The sequence below is a fragment of the Pinus tabuliformis genome, chromosome 1_2, assembly GCF_031772625.1.
Source record: "Pinus tabuliformis cultivar Carrire ecotype Pingquan chromosome 1_2, CPIR1, whole genome shotgun sequence".
NCBI classification, from domain to species: domain Eukaryota; kingdom Viridiplantae; phylum Streptophyta; class Pinopsida; order Pinales; family Pinaceae; genus Pinus; species Pinus tabuliformis.
Genome location: NC_142298.1, coordinates 741,497,070 through 741,512,902, shown reverse-complemented (window position 1 = coordinate 741,512,902; position 15,833 = coordinate 741,497,070). Strand labels below are relative to the sequence as shown.

The following is a 15,833-nucleotide window of genomic DNA, read 5'->3' as shown; positions in this document are numbered from 1 at the left end:
TTGATCGGATGCTAGTTACCAAACAGTTTGATTGGGAACTAGATTGATCGTTCTTGATCTGCTAGATTAAGGGGTGTTGAGGCTTTGTGAGTGATTGCCTCGGAGGGCATATGGTCGGCACATTGTGTTGATGTCTAGAAGTTGGAAAGGTGGTGTTAATCAAAGAGCTTTGTTTTGGATACACACCTAGATTTTTGGGTTGATGGTTAACAAGTAAGCCTGAGGGTGCCTAAAGGGGCTAAAAGATTGAGTCCATCTTAGTCCCACTTGGATAGATTGCCTTGGTCAGGAATCTCATCCTTGGCATTGCGGTGCCTAAACTATTAAGTGACTATTTGGATAGATTGTCCTAGTCAGGAACATGTCCCTGGCATTGCGGTGCCTAAAGTTCTTCATGGTTCATATAGTTTGAGATCTTCCATTTTTTGTGTACACTATGAATACCTCCCTAGTTAAGAGGGAGTGTTGGAAAATGTAACTATGTTCGATCTTCGATAACGTACTTGTCAAAAGAATAAAGAAAATAATTTTTATTATTATTGTGACTTATTAAAGCATGGGTTTCATGCTTGGGTAGCCATGTTTTAGGTCAAAGTCCCCATTGAGGACTTCTAGGATTTTTTCTAAGCCTATAGAGTTATTGTACATTCAAAGAGACCCTTCTTGGGCTTTTGAATCATGTAAAAAGGTCAAGTATTGAGTCAAATATGAATTATGTAACCTACCCACCATGTCGGCCTAAAAGAAGATCAAGTCGGCCTAAGGACTGTATTCGACCCCACAAGAAGCCTATAAAAGGAAGCACATCGAATTCATTTGGAGCATCATTCTCTCATCAAGTTCGAATTCTCTTGTTGTTGGGCAGAAGTGTGAAGTTCTCTTGTAGCTAGGAAAAGCTACGAAGTTTGTTGCCGGGAAGCCGAAGTGAATGCGAGTTTGGGGAAGTCTAAGGAGAAAGGTCAAAACAAAGAGAAGTTGGCCAACACTAGACTGAAATCCTCCTTTGACTCCTTCACACGTGTGGATTAGCCTCTGCGAATTTCAGATGAATGTGTGATGCTATGATGTCAAAATGAGATCCAACTATGCTTATTTTAGGTCAAAACAAAGAGAAGAAGTTGGCCAACGCTAGACAGAAATCCTCCTTTGACTCCTTCACACGTGTAGATTAGCCTCTGCAAATTTCAAATGAATGTGTGATGATATGATGTCAAAATGAGATCCTACGATGCTTATTTATGTGTGTGAGTTGACTTGTCCATCTTGAGGTCGACTTGGTCAAACCTCAAGAAAAAACCGACCATAGCTACACAGATATATATATATAGATATAGATATATATATATATCTGTGTGTGTGTGTGTGGCCCTATTATTTAGATCTAAAATTTCATCTTGTAAAAGTTGGATCCCTACATAATGGGGTTTTAGGAAACTACTTGAGGTTTGAAATATTCTCTTTTCGAATTTTTTTGTTATTGTACACATATTGATATAAATTACCTTGTCGATAACTTTAAAACTATTTCAGCTAAAAGAATGTACTCTCCAAACAACAATGATCTATTTCAAGTATAAGGCTATGAAAACTATCATTGTATTCATTATGTCATTAGTGCCATAAAACACACAGCTTTTCATCTTTGCACTCTTAGTTTGTATTCTCTTCTAATGTATTTAGTGGTTTCATTGACCTATTTAGGGTCATATATTGGTCATTGATGAAATTATTTTATCCTATCTTATTGACTCTTTCATATTTTCTATAAACTAGTCACTAGTCCCATCTTAGCAATTAGAAGAATTCATTCTTGTCACTTTAATCATATCTTTACTCCCCCATGAATAAGTCTTGCTTTACATTTTTAGTTAGAAGGCCTTACCTTCTCAATGTGGTCATATCATTTTTATATGCTCATAACCATTACCTAAATCTCCAAAAGTAGCTTACAAAATCTCTAAGGAATCATATGTGTTTGGGTCTCCTATCTAGGTGTGAATCTTGAGAAAGTCACCATATCCCAACTTCACACTCTATTGGTTATATACCTTAAAATCTGCTAGTGTGAGTTTGTCATCTTATCATGCCAAGTCCACTTTCTATACACATTTGCTACTTTCTTGTGTTTCATCTTCACTTCCTATCCATTCACACTCCTTGGGGTGTTAGTTCGTTGAACTCTTGTTTCTATTATTTTTTCTTTAGTGTCCATTGAATTTCTCTTTTGAGATTTTTCATATATCACTCTAACATGATTAAGCCACCCTACGAAATCCTAAGCATAGACATCAAAATTAGCATTGAACTCCCTCAAAACAAAATGCTTATTCTCCTTTGCTTCCCTTTAGTTAGCATATCCAACAAACAACAACTTTCTACATGTGGCATTGTCATAGGCAACAAAATTAATGAATTTTAAATGGTTTACGTTTGGTTTCTACCTTAATCATAAATCCTCAAATGTGGCTTCTATCACTCCTCCTATGGGACTTGTATTCAACAAATATACTACTCTACACAATGTCCATTGCTTCAATTAAGTGTTTATCTAACACCAATTTTCACTAGAATATCTTCTTCCAATCTATAACTCATTACTTATTTCACCGCCACCTTATTGTTGTCACGCACCCATCTTTATTACAACATAGATAAACATTTCAAATTGCACTCCACTATTTAACTAGAGCATGTTTATCTTCCTATCACATTCTTCTTCTAGGAATGTCTTAAACTTCTTTAAGTATTTTTATCGCATCTGACTTTTTCCCATACATTCTCTAAAACCTTCATCAACAAGAAGTGAAAAATAATTGGCACTTGACAATGGTGGTATGATTATCAAACCACAAATTTCCACATGCAAAAGCTCCAACACTCTAATTTCTCTTGAAGTTATGCCCTTGTCAATGACATCCTTGTGCATCTATGCCCTTGCAAGGTTTACTTGCCCTTGCAAAAAGGGCAAGTTTTAAAGTGGTGACAAGGTTTACTTTCCCTTGCAAAAAGGGCAATTCAAAAACTCCCACAAGAAGATCACACCACTTTGATACAAGCCCTACACCATCACCAAGCTTGTGGGTGAGAATGTTTTTAAATTAAATCTTCCAAACTTCGTTGACCTACGCCTTATCTTTTAGGTGGAACTACTTCAAACATACTTTCTCCCTTTATTAGACACCTCAAAGGTAGCAAAGCAGTTGACCACTCCAAAGCTCAACTTAGATTGCATTAGCAAAGTTATAATGGACCAAATCATGGACATAAAGCTAAAGAGCACTTGCTCACAAAATATACAACCCTATGGGGTTTCCCAAAGGAGGGTAGCTCCTTCACCAACACAAATTATTCACCAAAAACCACATCCAATATAAATTCTACCATCTCGCACAAGAACTTCTAGGTAAATAATGAGTAAATTTCTAAAGCTAAAGAGAACTCGCTCACAAAATATGCAACTCTTTGGGGTTCCTCAAAGGAGGGTAGCTCCTTCACCAACGCAAAATGTTCACCAAAAACCACATCCAGTATAAATTCTACCATCTCATACAAGAACTTCTAGGTAAATAATGAGTAAACTTCTATCAACTAGACACACCACTCACCAAATCCACGAATTAGGGAGCAATTCCAATGTAAACAACTACTAGACTATCTTAGTTGAGGTAGTGAAGTTTGACTCATGGGAGATTTGTGAATCCCCACAAATCTTCATGAATCACAATTGAGTTGAGTGCTTGCCTCAAACTTTGCACTTGGCAAGACTTGACATGCCCAACTACACTATAATAGTCCTTTCAGAAATATTTAGCTAAAAATGCCCATAAAATATTACAACATAAATTCTGCCAGAAATGTTGATAAAATGTCGTATAAATCCACAAAAATTGCTCTGATACCAATGTAGTATACATTTTTATTTAATTATAATTAATCAAGCAATTGCTTCAAAAAAATTATACCATGCATTTTCATTCCAAAATACACCATAAAATTCGCATAATTCACACGATAGGGATTGCCAAAAATTTAATTAGACTTGCAATATAAACCCATAAATGTTGCAACATGAGAAAACTCAGCAAGATTCAGCCTTATTATATTAAAATATGGTTCTGAGAACCTATTACAAATACTGGAAAATATTTGAATAGTTGTCGATGGCTAAAAATCCGCTCCAAAATAAATAATACAACCTCCAAAATTACAGTTGCAATATTATTCATGACCTCCCAAAACTGAAACTGGAAATGAAGTCCAAGTTGGAGATCTGGGTGATCCCCACTCCAATCCACAAATCTGCTCTGGATCTGCTCACCAACTAATGTCAATGAAGCTCTATGAGATTTCTGAATGAAACATCCACAATAGTGAGTTGGGGTTTCATCCAACACACGAAGAAACCCAAGGGTTTTCGTCCTAGGGCTCTCAGAACCTGAAAACCAAGTTCTCAAACTCTCCAAGAAATAATTCAAATCCAAGATGTTCCAAATGACTTGCTTTCCCCTCTTTTAAAGGTTTGATGGACCTTCTAAAGGCACTTTTGTTTTATTATTTTATTTTCATTCTAGAAGCTCCTCCATTTTTTTTCATCTAAGTGACTCTTTTATTTTATTTTATTTAAGTCACTTTTTAATCGTGAAAACTGATTAACTTGCCTCTACAATTTCACCAACCACTAACAATCACTTTCCATCATTCGCTCATGTAGGTCTCCTCATCCCGATTGCAATGGCTATTACACTAAGGTGTTTCTTCAAATAATTCACTCCAAATAACACTTTTAGTGTATTTAGTTAAAACATGCTTGAAATAACCTCGTTTTACAGGGATCGTCATAATGCAACAGAACCAAGAACTAACTATTCGGAATTGAACTTGATGATGAAATATAGCAAACAAACCCCATCAGACCCCATAAAACTCCTCAAAAACCATCCAAGCCCACCAAAGACATAATGTCGCTCCTATGACCTGGCTGACACAAACCCTGAAAATCCACCCTAACCGCATCATAAGGGAAACCAAAAATGGGGATATAACAAATCAACTCAAACTCAATTCAAACTCAGCTAGACATGTTTGGGTTAGATTCTACACAAACTCTCCAAGCTATATGCCATAGTACTACATTTATGGCTTTCGGATGAGTTGCAGTCAACACGTGAAGATCAAAGGGCAAGCTAGTTCCCACTCGAAGTACCAAACAAACGATCACATCTTCACACTCAAAACCATTATTAAGAAGGTTCACCATCATTTTTTAAAAGTCTTATGTTGCTTTATGGACTTTCAAAAAGAATTTGATGATGTTCTGAGAGATGTTCACCTCCAAAGAGCGAGTCAATTTCTGCTCGAAGTACCAAATGATTGATTACATCTTCACACTTAGAACCTCTCTTAGAGGAGGCTTGCCATCATTCTTCCCAAGTATTCTACTATTTTATGCACTTCTAGAAAGCATTTGGCATTGCTCTAAGAGAGCCCTTAGGCCAAAGGCTTCCTAATATTGGCATTATAAACACCCCCGAGTGACCATCAAGAGTCGTATGGTTTGACGTTGGGCCATCTCCACATCACATACGACCTCTCTGACTTTATACAAAGTACCATTTGGGTAAAGTAGTGATGCCCCTAACATCAACCTCCTTTAGGATCTACATTAACAAGGTACAATGTTCCTCTGCAAGCACATTCAAGAGAGAGATGGTTGCCTTCTTCATCAACTATTGACTTCATTGCTCCTCTTTCCTCCACCCTTGAGAACCTACAGAGACAAAATTGATACACTGGCTAATTTGTTTAACCTTTAACAATCGACAATGAACCTAGCTAAACCAAGGTTATGATCTTCAATGTGTTAAATAGCTTTTTCTTCGACCTACTTTTGTAATTCACCCACTAGAGACGATTACCAAGTTTGTTGCCAACCAACTAGACATGGACTGAGAGAGTCTGAATTGCACATCATCCAACGCAAATGTACAATCCCCTAGCCCATTGTTTAGGCAACCCTTTTTTCCTTGTGATCATTTTTCATATGGTCCCTTTCCTATAAAGACTCCACACCTTTAGGGACTTTGCCTCCAAGAGAGGCAATTACCCCCACCTAGCATTCTACTCCTCAAAGGCCTCTAGCTCAAACTACCTTGCATGTCATGCTTTAGGTCAATACCTAGAGACCTCTCAACTCCTCTAGTTAATGACCATCTCCCTAGAGCATCTTTCCCCATCAAGTATTCTCTAGACATACCTGGCCAGCTTTTGCCAACTAGACAAGATCTTAATCACGCCATCAAACAAGACATCTATAAATGGTACATCCAAGTTGGTTTGACCTCAACAGTACATTTATGTTACTTGGACCTCAGCTGCAAAGAGCCTGGTCCCCAAGATGTCCTATCTAAAGAAATTATTAGAGTTGCAAGTTGGCATCATTGTCCATCCGCATACACAGAAAGACACTAGATGCACTCACTCAAAATCCCTCTAGGTCTTAAATTTTGGGTGGATATCAATCAGCATACTACAACGGTCAACCAAAGTAAATCTACTAGACGTGCCACTTATAGGGAGGTTAAGGCAAAGACTCACCTCATTTTCAAGTTCGCTAGTACTATGAGATTAGAGAATGTTACCAATACCTTTATAGGGACTCCAAGAGCTCCCTCTCACCTTTCTTCTCACATTGTGATCAGGTATACATATCCCTCTTCATTAGGTAGAGACTCGAGCACAAATAATAGTTCTTGCACACCACACCTCCCCAAGTGGCAACCAAGATGATCACCTCACAATTTCATATTGCCCCATCATATCAAAGCAACAACCAATTGAAAATTCTTTAAAGTATTTCAAAACATACAACTACGAGACCTTGTCTCTCCCCTTGACTCGCCCCCAACAACCAACCAACCTCTTCAAGGCGTGTTCAAAGTTGTCGCACCAAACCACACATCATCAAAGTGATAAATGGACCAACTCCAACAAGTAGAGAAAGACACTTCTCGCTTGTCTAACTAACCCTCATAATTAGCAAATATTCCAAGGTTCTATTCAGAGTTTGTTTCCTTCGACCTCCTTACTTCTACTCCCCCTAAATCATACAACCAAATCCCCTCAAGGTGCTTGACAATTCTAATAGTGAACCAATATCCCAATCCCTTCCCCCCCCCCCCCGACCTTAGTGTACCATTGACATCATCTCCATCTCTATCTCTTGCTCAACTCTAAGATTTCTACATTTCCAATATTAGACTTTTCCATTATATTATTGCACTTGTACCATTGCTCTCATTCTCTACACTGATTCGCTTAGCTAGACAATTATGTATGATAAACTCTTTTGCTTCCTTTCTCTTACACTTGGCACTATGTAGGAGTTGCACTGTATTAACATCAAATGTGCCTTTCAGTCCGATTAACCTATTGTTGTGGTCATTTGTTGGACATTAATAAATTTATCTTATGGTACGTGTTGAGCTCAATGTTTTATAATTCAAAATTGGACTTGGATCTACAAGTCCAACCAAGCTTTAATTGAAATCCAACCAATTTATAGTTTCCCCCTCAGATCAAACCAATAGACAACTAACAAATCTCCTAACTATTTCAAAACATACAGTGACAAGACCTCATGTCTCCCCTCAACTCACTCCCAGCATCCAACTGACCTCTTCAAGGTGTGTTCAAAGTTGTCGCACCAAGACACAAGCCACACATCATCAAAGTGATAAAGAGACCAACTCTAAATGGTTCCAAAGCAAAGCACCTCTTGCCTGTCAAACTACCCCTCAAAATTAGCGACGACACAAGGTCATAAGTAGAGTTCATTTCCTTCAACCTTGGATGGTAGGAGAGTAGAGCCTCCTCGATCCCACACTCCCTAGATTGTCCAAACAAGGTGCTTGACAATTATGATAGTGATCCAATACCCCAACCCACAACCCCCTCACCCTCTATATGAGGATCAAGAGACCTTGACATCATGTCCATCTCTCTCTATTAACACTGATATTTCTATATTTCTAGTACTAGACTTCTCAGGACCATTGCACTTATACCATAGTTATATATATGTATGTATGTATATATATCAGTTAGCTTAGCGATTCGCTTAGCTAGACACTTACCTATGAACTCCTTTTGCTTTCTTTCTCTTGTTTTTGGCATTATCTAGGAGTTGTTTTAGGACATTGGCTTTGTATTCACACTAAATGTATCTTTTAGTCCCACTAACCTACTTTTGTGGCCATTTGTTGGACATTAATAATATTATCTTATCTTATGATATGTGTTGAGCTCAATGTTTCAAAATTCGAAATTTGACTTAACAGATCACAGGTCGAACAAGACTCTGATCCAAATCAAATCAATGTATTGTTTATGAACCAATACTAAAAAGACATAAAGCAATGAAGATTGACTTATGGGTCTCCCACAAGTCTCACAAGTCTTCCCCAGTTAAAGTTGAGTCAAGCACTAAACTAATACTCAACCTAAGACTTGGTACTCGTATAAACTCAATGTACTCAACAAAGTCCGCGAGACTCAACTTGGACTCGACTCAAACTCAACTCGAACTCACTAAACTCTATCCAAACTAATCTTAGACTCAAATCGTACAAAATTTACAAAAAATATTCTCTATGTCAAGCTTGGTAAGTCTTGAACTGAGTTTTGCCAAGTCACCAAGCCTTGTCAAGTCCCGCAACATCAAAGTCTTTCTCAAACCCAAGTCTAACAACTTTGACATAAAATATGAAAATTTTAACAAAAAATTATAGTCAAATCCAAGTCTGAAAACTTTGACATAAAATATTCTTACAGATCCTATGCAGTTAGCTACATTTAATAAGATAAACGTGAAGGCCAAGAGAATAATCCTAGACTCCATTAAAGACCATGTTATACCTCATGTGACGGGGAATAAGTATGCCTATGAGATGTGGGCATCCTTAACCAAGTTGTACCAGAGTACAAACCAAAACAGGAAGATGGTGTTGAAGGAGAAATTGAGAAACGCCAAGACAACAATGGAGGAAACTATTGATAGTGAAGAGTTGGTCATATCAGCCTTGAGTGGCTTTCCTCCGAAATGGGATAGATATAGAAATGAGTACCATTGACAACATCTCCATCTCTATCTCTGCCCAGTTGGAACAGATTGTGGGATGACTTCGTACAGGAAGAGACAAGGAGACGTTCCAAAACTACAAGCCAACGTGATGGAAAGGATGACGAAGAGAATTTTGATCTCGCTGCAAAGGGAAAAGGTAAAGTAAACGAAAGTGGGGGATCAACGTCCGTGAAGGACATGAGCAAAGTAAAGTGCTTTGCATGTCACAAGACTGGTCACTATGTGAGCCAGTATCCAAACAAGAAGGAGGAGGATTAGGTGGCTACATCAGAGAAATTTGAGAAGGAATATTCTCTATTTGCCTGAGTTTTTGACAGTAGTATTGTTGTGTATGAAGACAGTGGGTTGGTTAGTGGACTGTAAAGCGTCCCATCACATGACAGGGATGAGCTTAGTGTTCTACAATTTTTCAAAGAATGTGAGTTGTGGATCTAGCACCACGCATGCCATTATCAAGGGGGTTGGATGTGTCAAATTCCAGCTAGAGTCAGGAGGATTTTTGGATGTGACAGAAATGTTGTTTGTTCCAGGGTTGATGGTACATGTGCTCTCAATATCAACCTTGGAGGATGCTGGATATAGAGTTTTGTTCTGAGATGGACAAATGTTTCTATATTCAGAGGAAGCGACCTTGGATACAGCTGTAGTGCTTGGCATCAGATAGGGGCAGTCATATAGGTTGTTGGGACAACCTATGGGTATATCCAAGGGGATCATGGATACAAGAATAATGTCTGTTACTAAGAGGAAGCAAGTAGCAAGGAAGAGTGATTCTTCAAGTACTGTCGGGAGCCTCAATTGGTATGATATGGCATTGACGGATGCTCAGAAGCAGGATCCTCGAAGCATGGTTGGATGTGATAGGTTCTCAGCTTAGGTTTCAAGTCAAATAACATGACAGGCTTCAGCGTCAAAGGGAACAGCTACATATACTAAGATGTGTTGAAGAAAGTGTAACTAGGTTTGGTCTTCATAAATGTACTTTTGATATTTATATTTATTGAAGAAAAAAAATATTATTTTTATATTATTTGTCAATGAGTTTCTTGCTCATTGAAGTAGGTCAAGCACATGGTTAAGTGCTTTTAGGAAGTCAAAAGGTCAATATATTTATATAAGACCCTTAGAGAGCATGTTACACTATGTATAAGGTCAAAGGAATACCTCCAAGACAAGTGCAAGTCCTCTCCATGCAGCAATGTCCTCCAAAAGAAGCAAAACGAAGAAAATAATGAAGATATGGTCAAGTCAGCTTGAAGACAGAATGCCGGCCTAGAGGAGGGGCAGTCCTCTATATATAGAGGTTGTCCACTCCCTCATAAAGTCAACAATGCAAGCTCTGAAATCAATGAAGAGATAAGCTGAGAAAAAGTAGAAGCAAGTCTAAAGGGTCCCCAAAAGTGTAGTGAAGTAAGGAGGAAACTCAGCGAAGGTAGAGGATTGTTTCTAGGGCTAGAAACAGTGACACATGCGAAGAGAAGGAGGACAAATTGCAGATATAACAGTAGTAGCATTTCAGTGCAAGATTCGTTGGTGTTTGGGCTAGATATTAGGCCTACAAGGCCTCCCAAGTCAAGCGAAGAAGTCTCTCTCTCTAGCGAAGGTGAAAGGACCTTAATTCACTAAGGGTACCCTTCACACGTGGAAAAACTAGGGCAGCAGAACAGCAATACAGTCATATACCCATATCTCAAGAAGGATCTCGTTTGGTCAACAAAAGAAGAAGTCTACTTGATCAAAGGATAGAAGAGGAACATCTCATCTAGAAGGCTCACTCAAGGAAGGTCTATCTCTAGACAAGAAACAAAGTAGGAGGATGAAGTGTTGGAGCAAAGTGTCGGAAGGAGGAAGTCTATGTGTCAGGGAACCAAGTGCAAAAAAGAGGAAGGACTTGACTTGTGCTTGGAGAACATCTTAGTCAAGGGTCTAGGGTTTGGCATTGATCAATAAGAAGCTTCAATAAGAGAAACTTACTAAAGGGTCTTCCTCTCAAGAGAAGAGAGGTTGTGGCCCTGGCAGAGAGCCAACATCTTGTATTCTTGTTCTTATGCTTTTGGTATCAGTTTGATGAAGTACACACACATGCATTAATAAGAGGAAGAAGATTAAGCTAACAATAAAAGTAAAAAGGCTCCACAAATTGTTATCAAGTCAAGAAGAATCACACTACACCTAATTGCCCTAGATTCTTCAACAAGATGGACTTGAAGACAAATCTAAGTGGAGGGGGTTCTTCCAAAAGTACCTCCCTCGCAAGGAGGGAGTGTTCAGCTTTGTAGCTTGAAAGGTACTTCTAGTCTTGTGTCTTGACTATAAGGGACTTGATTTGCCTCGCTAGGAAATTGCATGCGACATGCACAGTGTGCAAGTGAGTTGCACGCATGTTGATGTGTTGTGTATGACATGCATGAGATGTGCATGTAAGGCAAGCTAAATTTATGGCTTGTACTTGAGTTAAAGTAGAGAATGCTAAAGATAAGATAGTTAAATAAAGCAATGACACTTATTTTCAGTTAGCTTGAGGAGCTAATTTTAATCGTCAATCTTAGCTTAGGAAAGTTATAAATTGAGCCTAATGTGAGGTGCTAAAACACAACAGTAGCACAAGATTGCGAGAAATGCAGTGTGGCTGGTCATCAGTGTTGTATTTTCTCAATTGGGCCATTATCCCAGGACAAAAGCCCAAGTAAGTTCTGTGATTAATTTATTAATGAAGCACTGTTGATGGGGCAGAAATCTGTTTATGTGTGTGTGACTCAGATCAAGTAACCTTTTTTGCTTCCGCTATATTTTTTATGTGTTAGGAATCTGACCATGTATTTGTTCCACTAATAATTGCTGAGAACCAAATACCGGGTGCTATGTTCATGGGAAAGTCTAACAAACCAGCTGATTCCAGTTCCAGTTCAGCCGCTTTTTAAAACAATGGTTGAGTTCTACAAACATGCATAACACCATGAAAATGGATCCTGTAACCATGATGAAAGCGGCATATAATTTCTAGTACTAGAACAACCATACTTTGTCTAGATTCTCAAAACATAGTATACAATTAATAAAACAAAAAAGAAATTTATATCAAAACAGACAAGCTAAAGTCACTTCATGAAGTAAAGCCCCACAATTTTTTTAAAAAATCTCACTGACTCAAACATTATCACTGTTCATATATTAGCTATATTTATAAGAGCGTGTACACAGGACATGAGTTTATCAAAAACTTCTACAATCCAGATTGCACCTGTGTATGTATTTATAAATAAAAACCTGTCCCAAGGGTAGAAAGCTGAAGATAAGTTTCATCATGCAGCCAAAAATATGCTAATCCAAAAACAGAACCCCTCTCCCCGCTCCCCAACCCCGCAGTTTGAAATTTGTCAGAAAATTCTAATCTCTACCCTACCACAAATATGCAGAACTAGGCTGCCCATATAAAATGGGCATCACAACATTAACCAAAGCAAAATCTCAGGGGCTTGAAAAAGGCAAGGAAAGAAAATGTGCAATAAGGATTCAGGTTTAGGTAATTGTAAGAGTGGTTACTTTGCTACCAGAAACAGTCCACAACTCATCTACCAATTTTGAGAGCTTTGATTCCAAATAACAAACAGTACCCTAAAATAGGTACGGTTCCTAGAACTAAGGCTGATAACCTGCTGATGGCAACGCAGGTGTTTTACTGCCCTGTGATGTTCTATTGCGCGTAGCTCAGCAGTTTTTGTCAACTCCTGATGTTTGCCAATGATGCTTTTAACATCTAATTCCTTTTCAAACACCCAGTAGAACTTAGACATTTTATCATTTTAAAGAAAGAAAATACATCCTATGTTTACAACTCTTACAAGCAACAAGCTTGCCAATGCAGCGCCTAAGATCACAATGAACATGCTGAAAATTGTTTGGAATAGGCTTGAATATATCAGAACACAGGCCAATTTCATTTCAACACAGTTGAAGAAATTTGCCTTGAGATTGAGAGAGTGTATTATCCAGGGATGTGCAGGAATACTGTCCAAGAACAGAGAGGCAGTAAAACAGAGATAAATCCAATGCACCGTACACATAAAATAAAATTACAATTCAGCGAAAATTTATCCTATAAAAAATCAATACCGTATTATAAGCAAGGAATTTGAGAGACATTTCATCTACCATACAGACTCCAACCTCGCTGGAACTCATTTATGGAGGCAAAAAGCACTCTAGAAAAGTGAAATAACTGATAAGCATTGAACTAGGCTAAAACTCTCGATTGTGGATAGCAATGTCTGAAAGTTTAAAATATTTCTGAATCTCACCTTTTGTGCGCCGGAGCATTACTGTCTTCAGGACAGCTTGGAGCTTCTGGTATCCTGTAATTGGATTTCTGGAAATTGGCAACTTTATTTTGGAAGTGAAAGACTTATAAACAGCATATGGATCATATTTAAGAAACCTAAAGTAGCTGAAAAGATCATCAATAGAATTCTGGATTGGTGTCCCAGAGAGACACCACCTTCGTTTAGCCCGTAAACCCCAACATGCTCTAGCAACTTGGGTCCTATGATTCTTAATACTCTGAGCTTCATCTAGAACCACCCTAAACCAACCCACTCTTGCAAGAGGGCGAGGAATAGGTTCACTTGAGGAGCCATTTTCTCCCTTTCTACTCTTTGTCTTCTTAATATTCTCTGACGTCTTCTTTTTCTTTTTAAGAATAAAAGGGTCGATTAGACCAGAATCATCAGGATTTCTTTCAACTTCTTCATAATCGTCTCCAAGATCCTGTTTTGGAACCTCCATACTTACGATGGAATAAGTAGTCAGAACAACATCATGCTTTGCCAGCTCATCAGGGTCCTTTGTCCTGTTGCTTCCATGATAGACCAGGACAGACAGATTGGCTTTTGTGGTAACCTTGTCACGGATTTCCTGTGCCCATTGCTTAAGAACACTTGTTGGACACACAACCAAAGTACCGGCAGACGGTCGGCCTTTCTTCATAGAAAATGTGTTTTCTTTCCCCTTAATGTATTCCTCCAAAGCAATATCATTTGCATCATTATTTGATGTCTTTCTCTCCAAACATGTTGATACTACATCATCTTCATCTAGATTTACAGCAGATGTTTCAACCTTTACTTGATTTGAATCTTCCTGAAGAGATCTGTTAGGAGGCCTCTCCTTCAAAATTAAAGCAATCACCGAGACAGTCTTCCCAAGCCCCTGTTATCCAACAAAAATAAAATGCTCAAGAAATTATAAATGCTTCCTATGCAGATGATCTATCCTAGGTAGGATATTGCAAACAACATAAACTGGTACTGAAATAGCTTTAGAAACATATAGCACAAAACTTAAGTTTGAACAAAGTGAACAATTAACCTGATCATCTGCAAGAATACCACCAGCACAGTGCATGCTGTTTTTCTCTTGTAGAACCATCCAAGCCAATGCAATCCTCTGTAAAAGCAAATTCATTATATTGCTCTCAGCATATGATAAGAATTGCAGAGAGATCAGCTACCATCATTTAGTGATATGAAGCAAACCTGATGCTTTAGCAAAGGTACTGACATAAGACCATCATCAGGCGTAGTCTCCACTGTTGGCAGATCTTGGTACTGAAGATCAAGGAGATAATCAATGTTAAGTTGCAGGATCTAGTAATTTACATAAAATAGGAAAAACAAAATGGAAAGAAGACAGCATATTATCCTGCTAGATATCTAAACCACATAATACACTCACATAGTGCAAAAATAAAACGCATTTATTTTTCAAAGCAAATTTCTACTCCAGTATTCATAATTTCATCCCATGTTTGTACACATTATATCCAACTTTCCAATCACTAGTGACTAAAATAATGAAAAAATAGTCTTATTTGCAAATCTAGATGTCTCCAGAGTCCAGACTTCTACACTACATAGAGTGGGAAGAGCAAAGAGAAAAAGTAGGCAAATGCCATGTCCACAGATAAGGCCATAGGCTACAAAATCATGTAAGTGCTGACAGCAGCGATACTTGTTACAGTGAGAGAAACCAAGTGGTATCCTGTCATACTACTGTTTCCTATTGATAGAGATGTTGTGCCTTAGAAAAAAGTAGCATTCCTTGCTTATGCAAAAAACTTATCAACGTAGCATAAATCACTTTACTTCATACAATGGCAAACGTTTTTCATCATCACAGATTGTCAACCAAAGTGCAAACAGACATGCATTCTACACTCAGATTAAACGTGAAATTTCCATCAATTCAGTGCGTTCTTGATCTGGCATGGCATCATAAGCTATTAAAAACTTACGGTCCTAACTTGTTAAAAACTAAGCTAAGTGGTTAAAAACTTGAGGTTCTAATATAAAGCAAATATATCATATAGCCACCATTCACATCACCACCCAATATATATTATTTAGCAAGTTACTTTTCCATTTCAGTCACAAATACCATAAGCATTTGAAAACAGCTCACAGTGAAGGTAACAATGTAGGGATCATCTTACATCAAGAATGATGGTAGGTTATTGTAGGCTTCCCTATTCTCATTTGACATATTTAGGATTGAGTCTGTCTTGACTCTCAATTTAATCTCTATAACTGGTTAAAACAAATAGACTAAGACCCTGCCTATAGGCTCTGGTGTTTTGTGTAGTTATTAACTATGTAATGTCACTTTCTACATCCATTATCTTTGGATTCGAACAATGATC

At 38.0% G+C, this 15,833-nt stretch overlaps 1 protein-coding gene across 4 annotated transcripts in view; it reads right to left on the bottom strand.

Annotated features, from left to right (window-relative positions):
- The window catches only part of LOC149207892 (helicase-like transcription factor CHR28), a 101,069-nt gene that overhangs the window by 63,873 nt on the left and 21,363 nt on the right, over positions 1 to 15,833 (bottom strand). For all 4 annotated transcript variants that reach the window (XM_089395884.1, XM_089395885.1, XM_089395883.1 and 1 more), the window contains exons 5-7: positions 14,671 to 14,742; positions 14,504 to 14,581; positions 13,438 to 14,344 (exon numbers count right to left, since the gene is read on the bottom strand). In XM_089395884.1, coding sequence (XP_089252010.1) covers positions 13,438 to 14,344; positions 14,504 to 14,581; positions 14,671 to 14,742 — 1,057 coding nt within the window. The remainder of the gene's footprint in view (positions 1 to 13,437; positions 14,345 to 14,503; positions 14,582 to 14,670; positions 14,743 to 15,833) is intronic.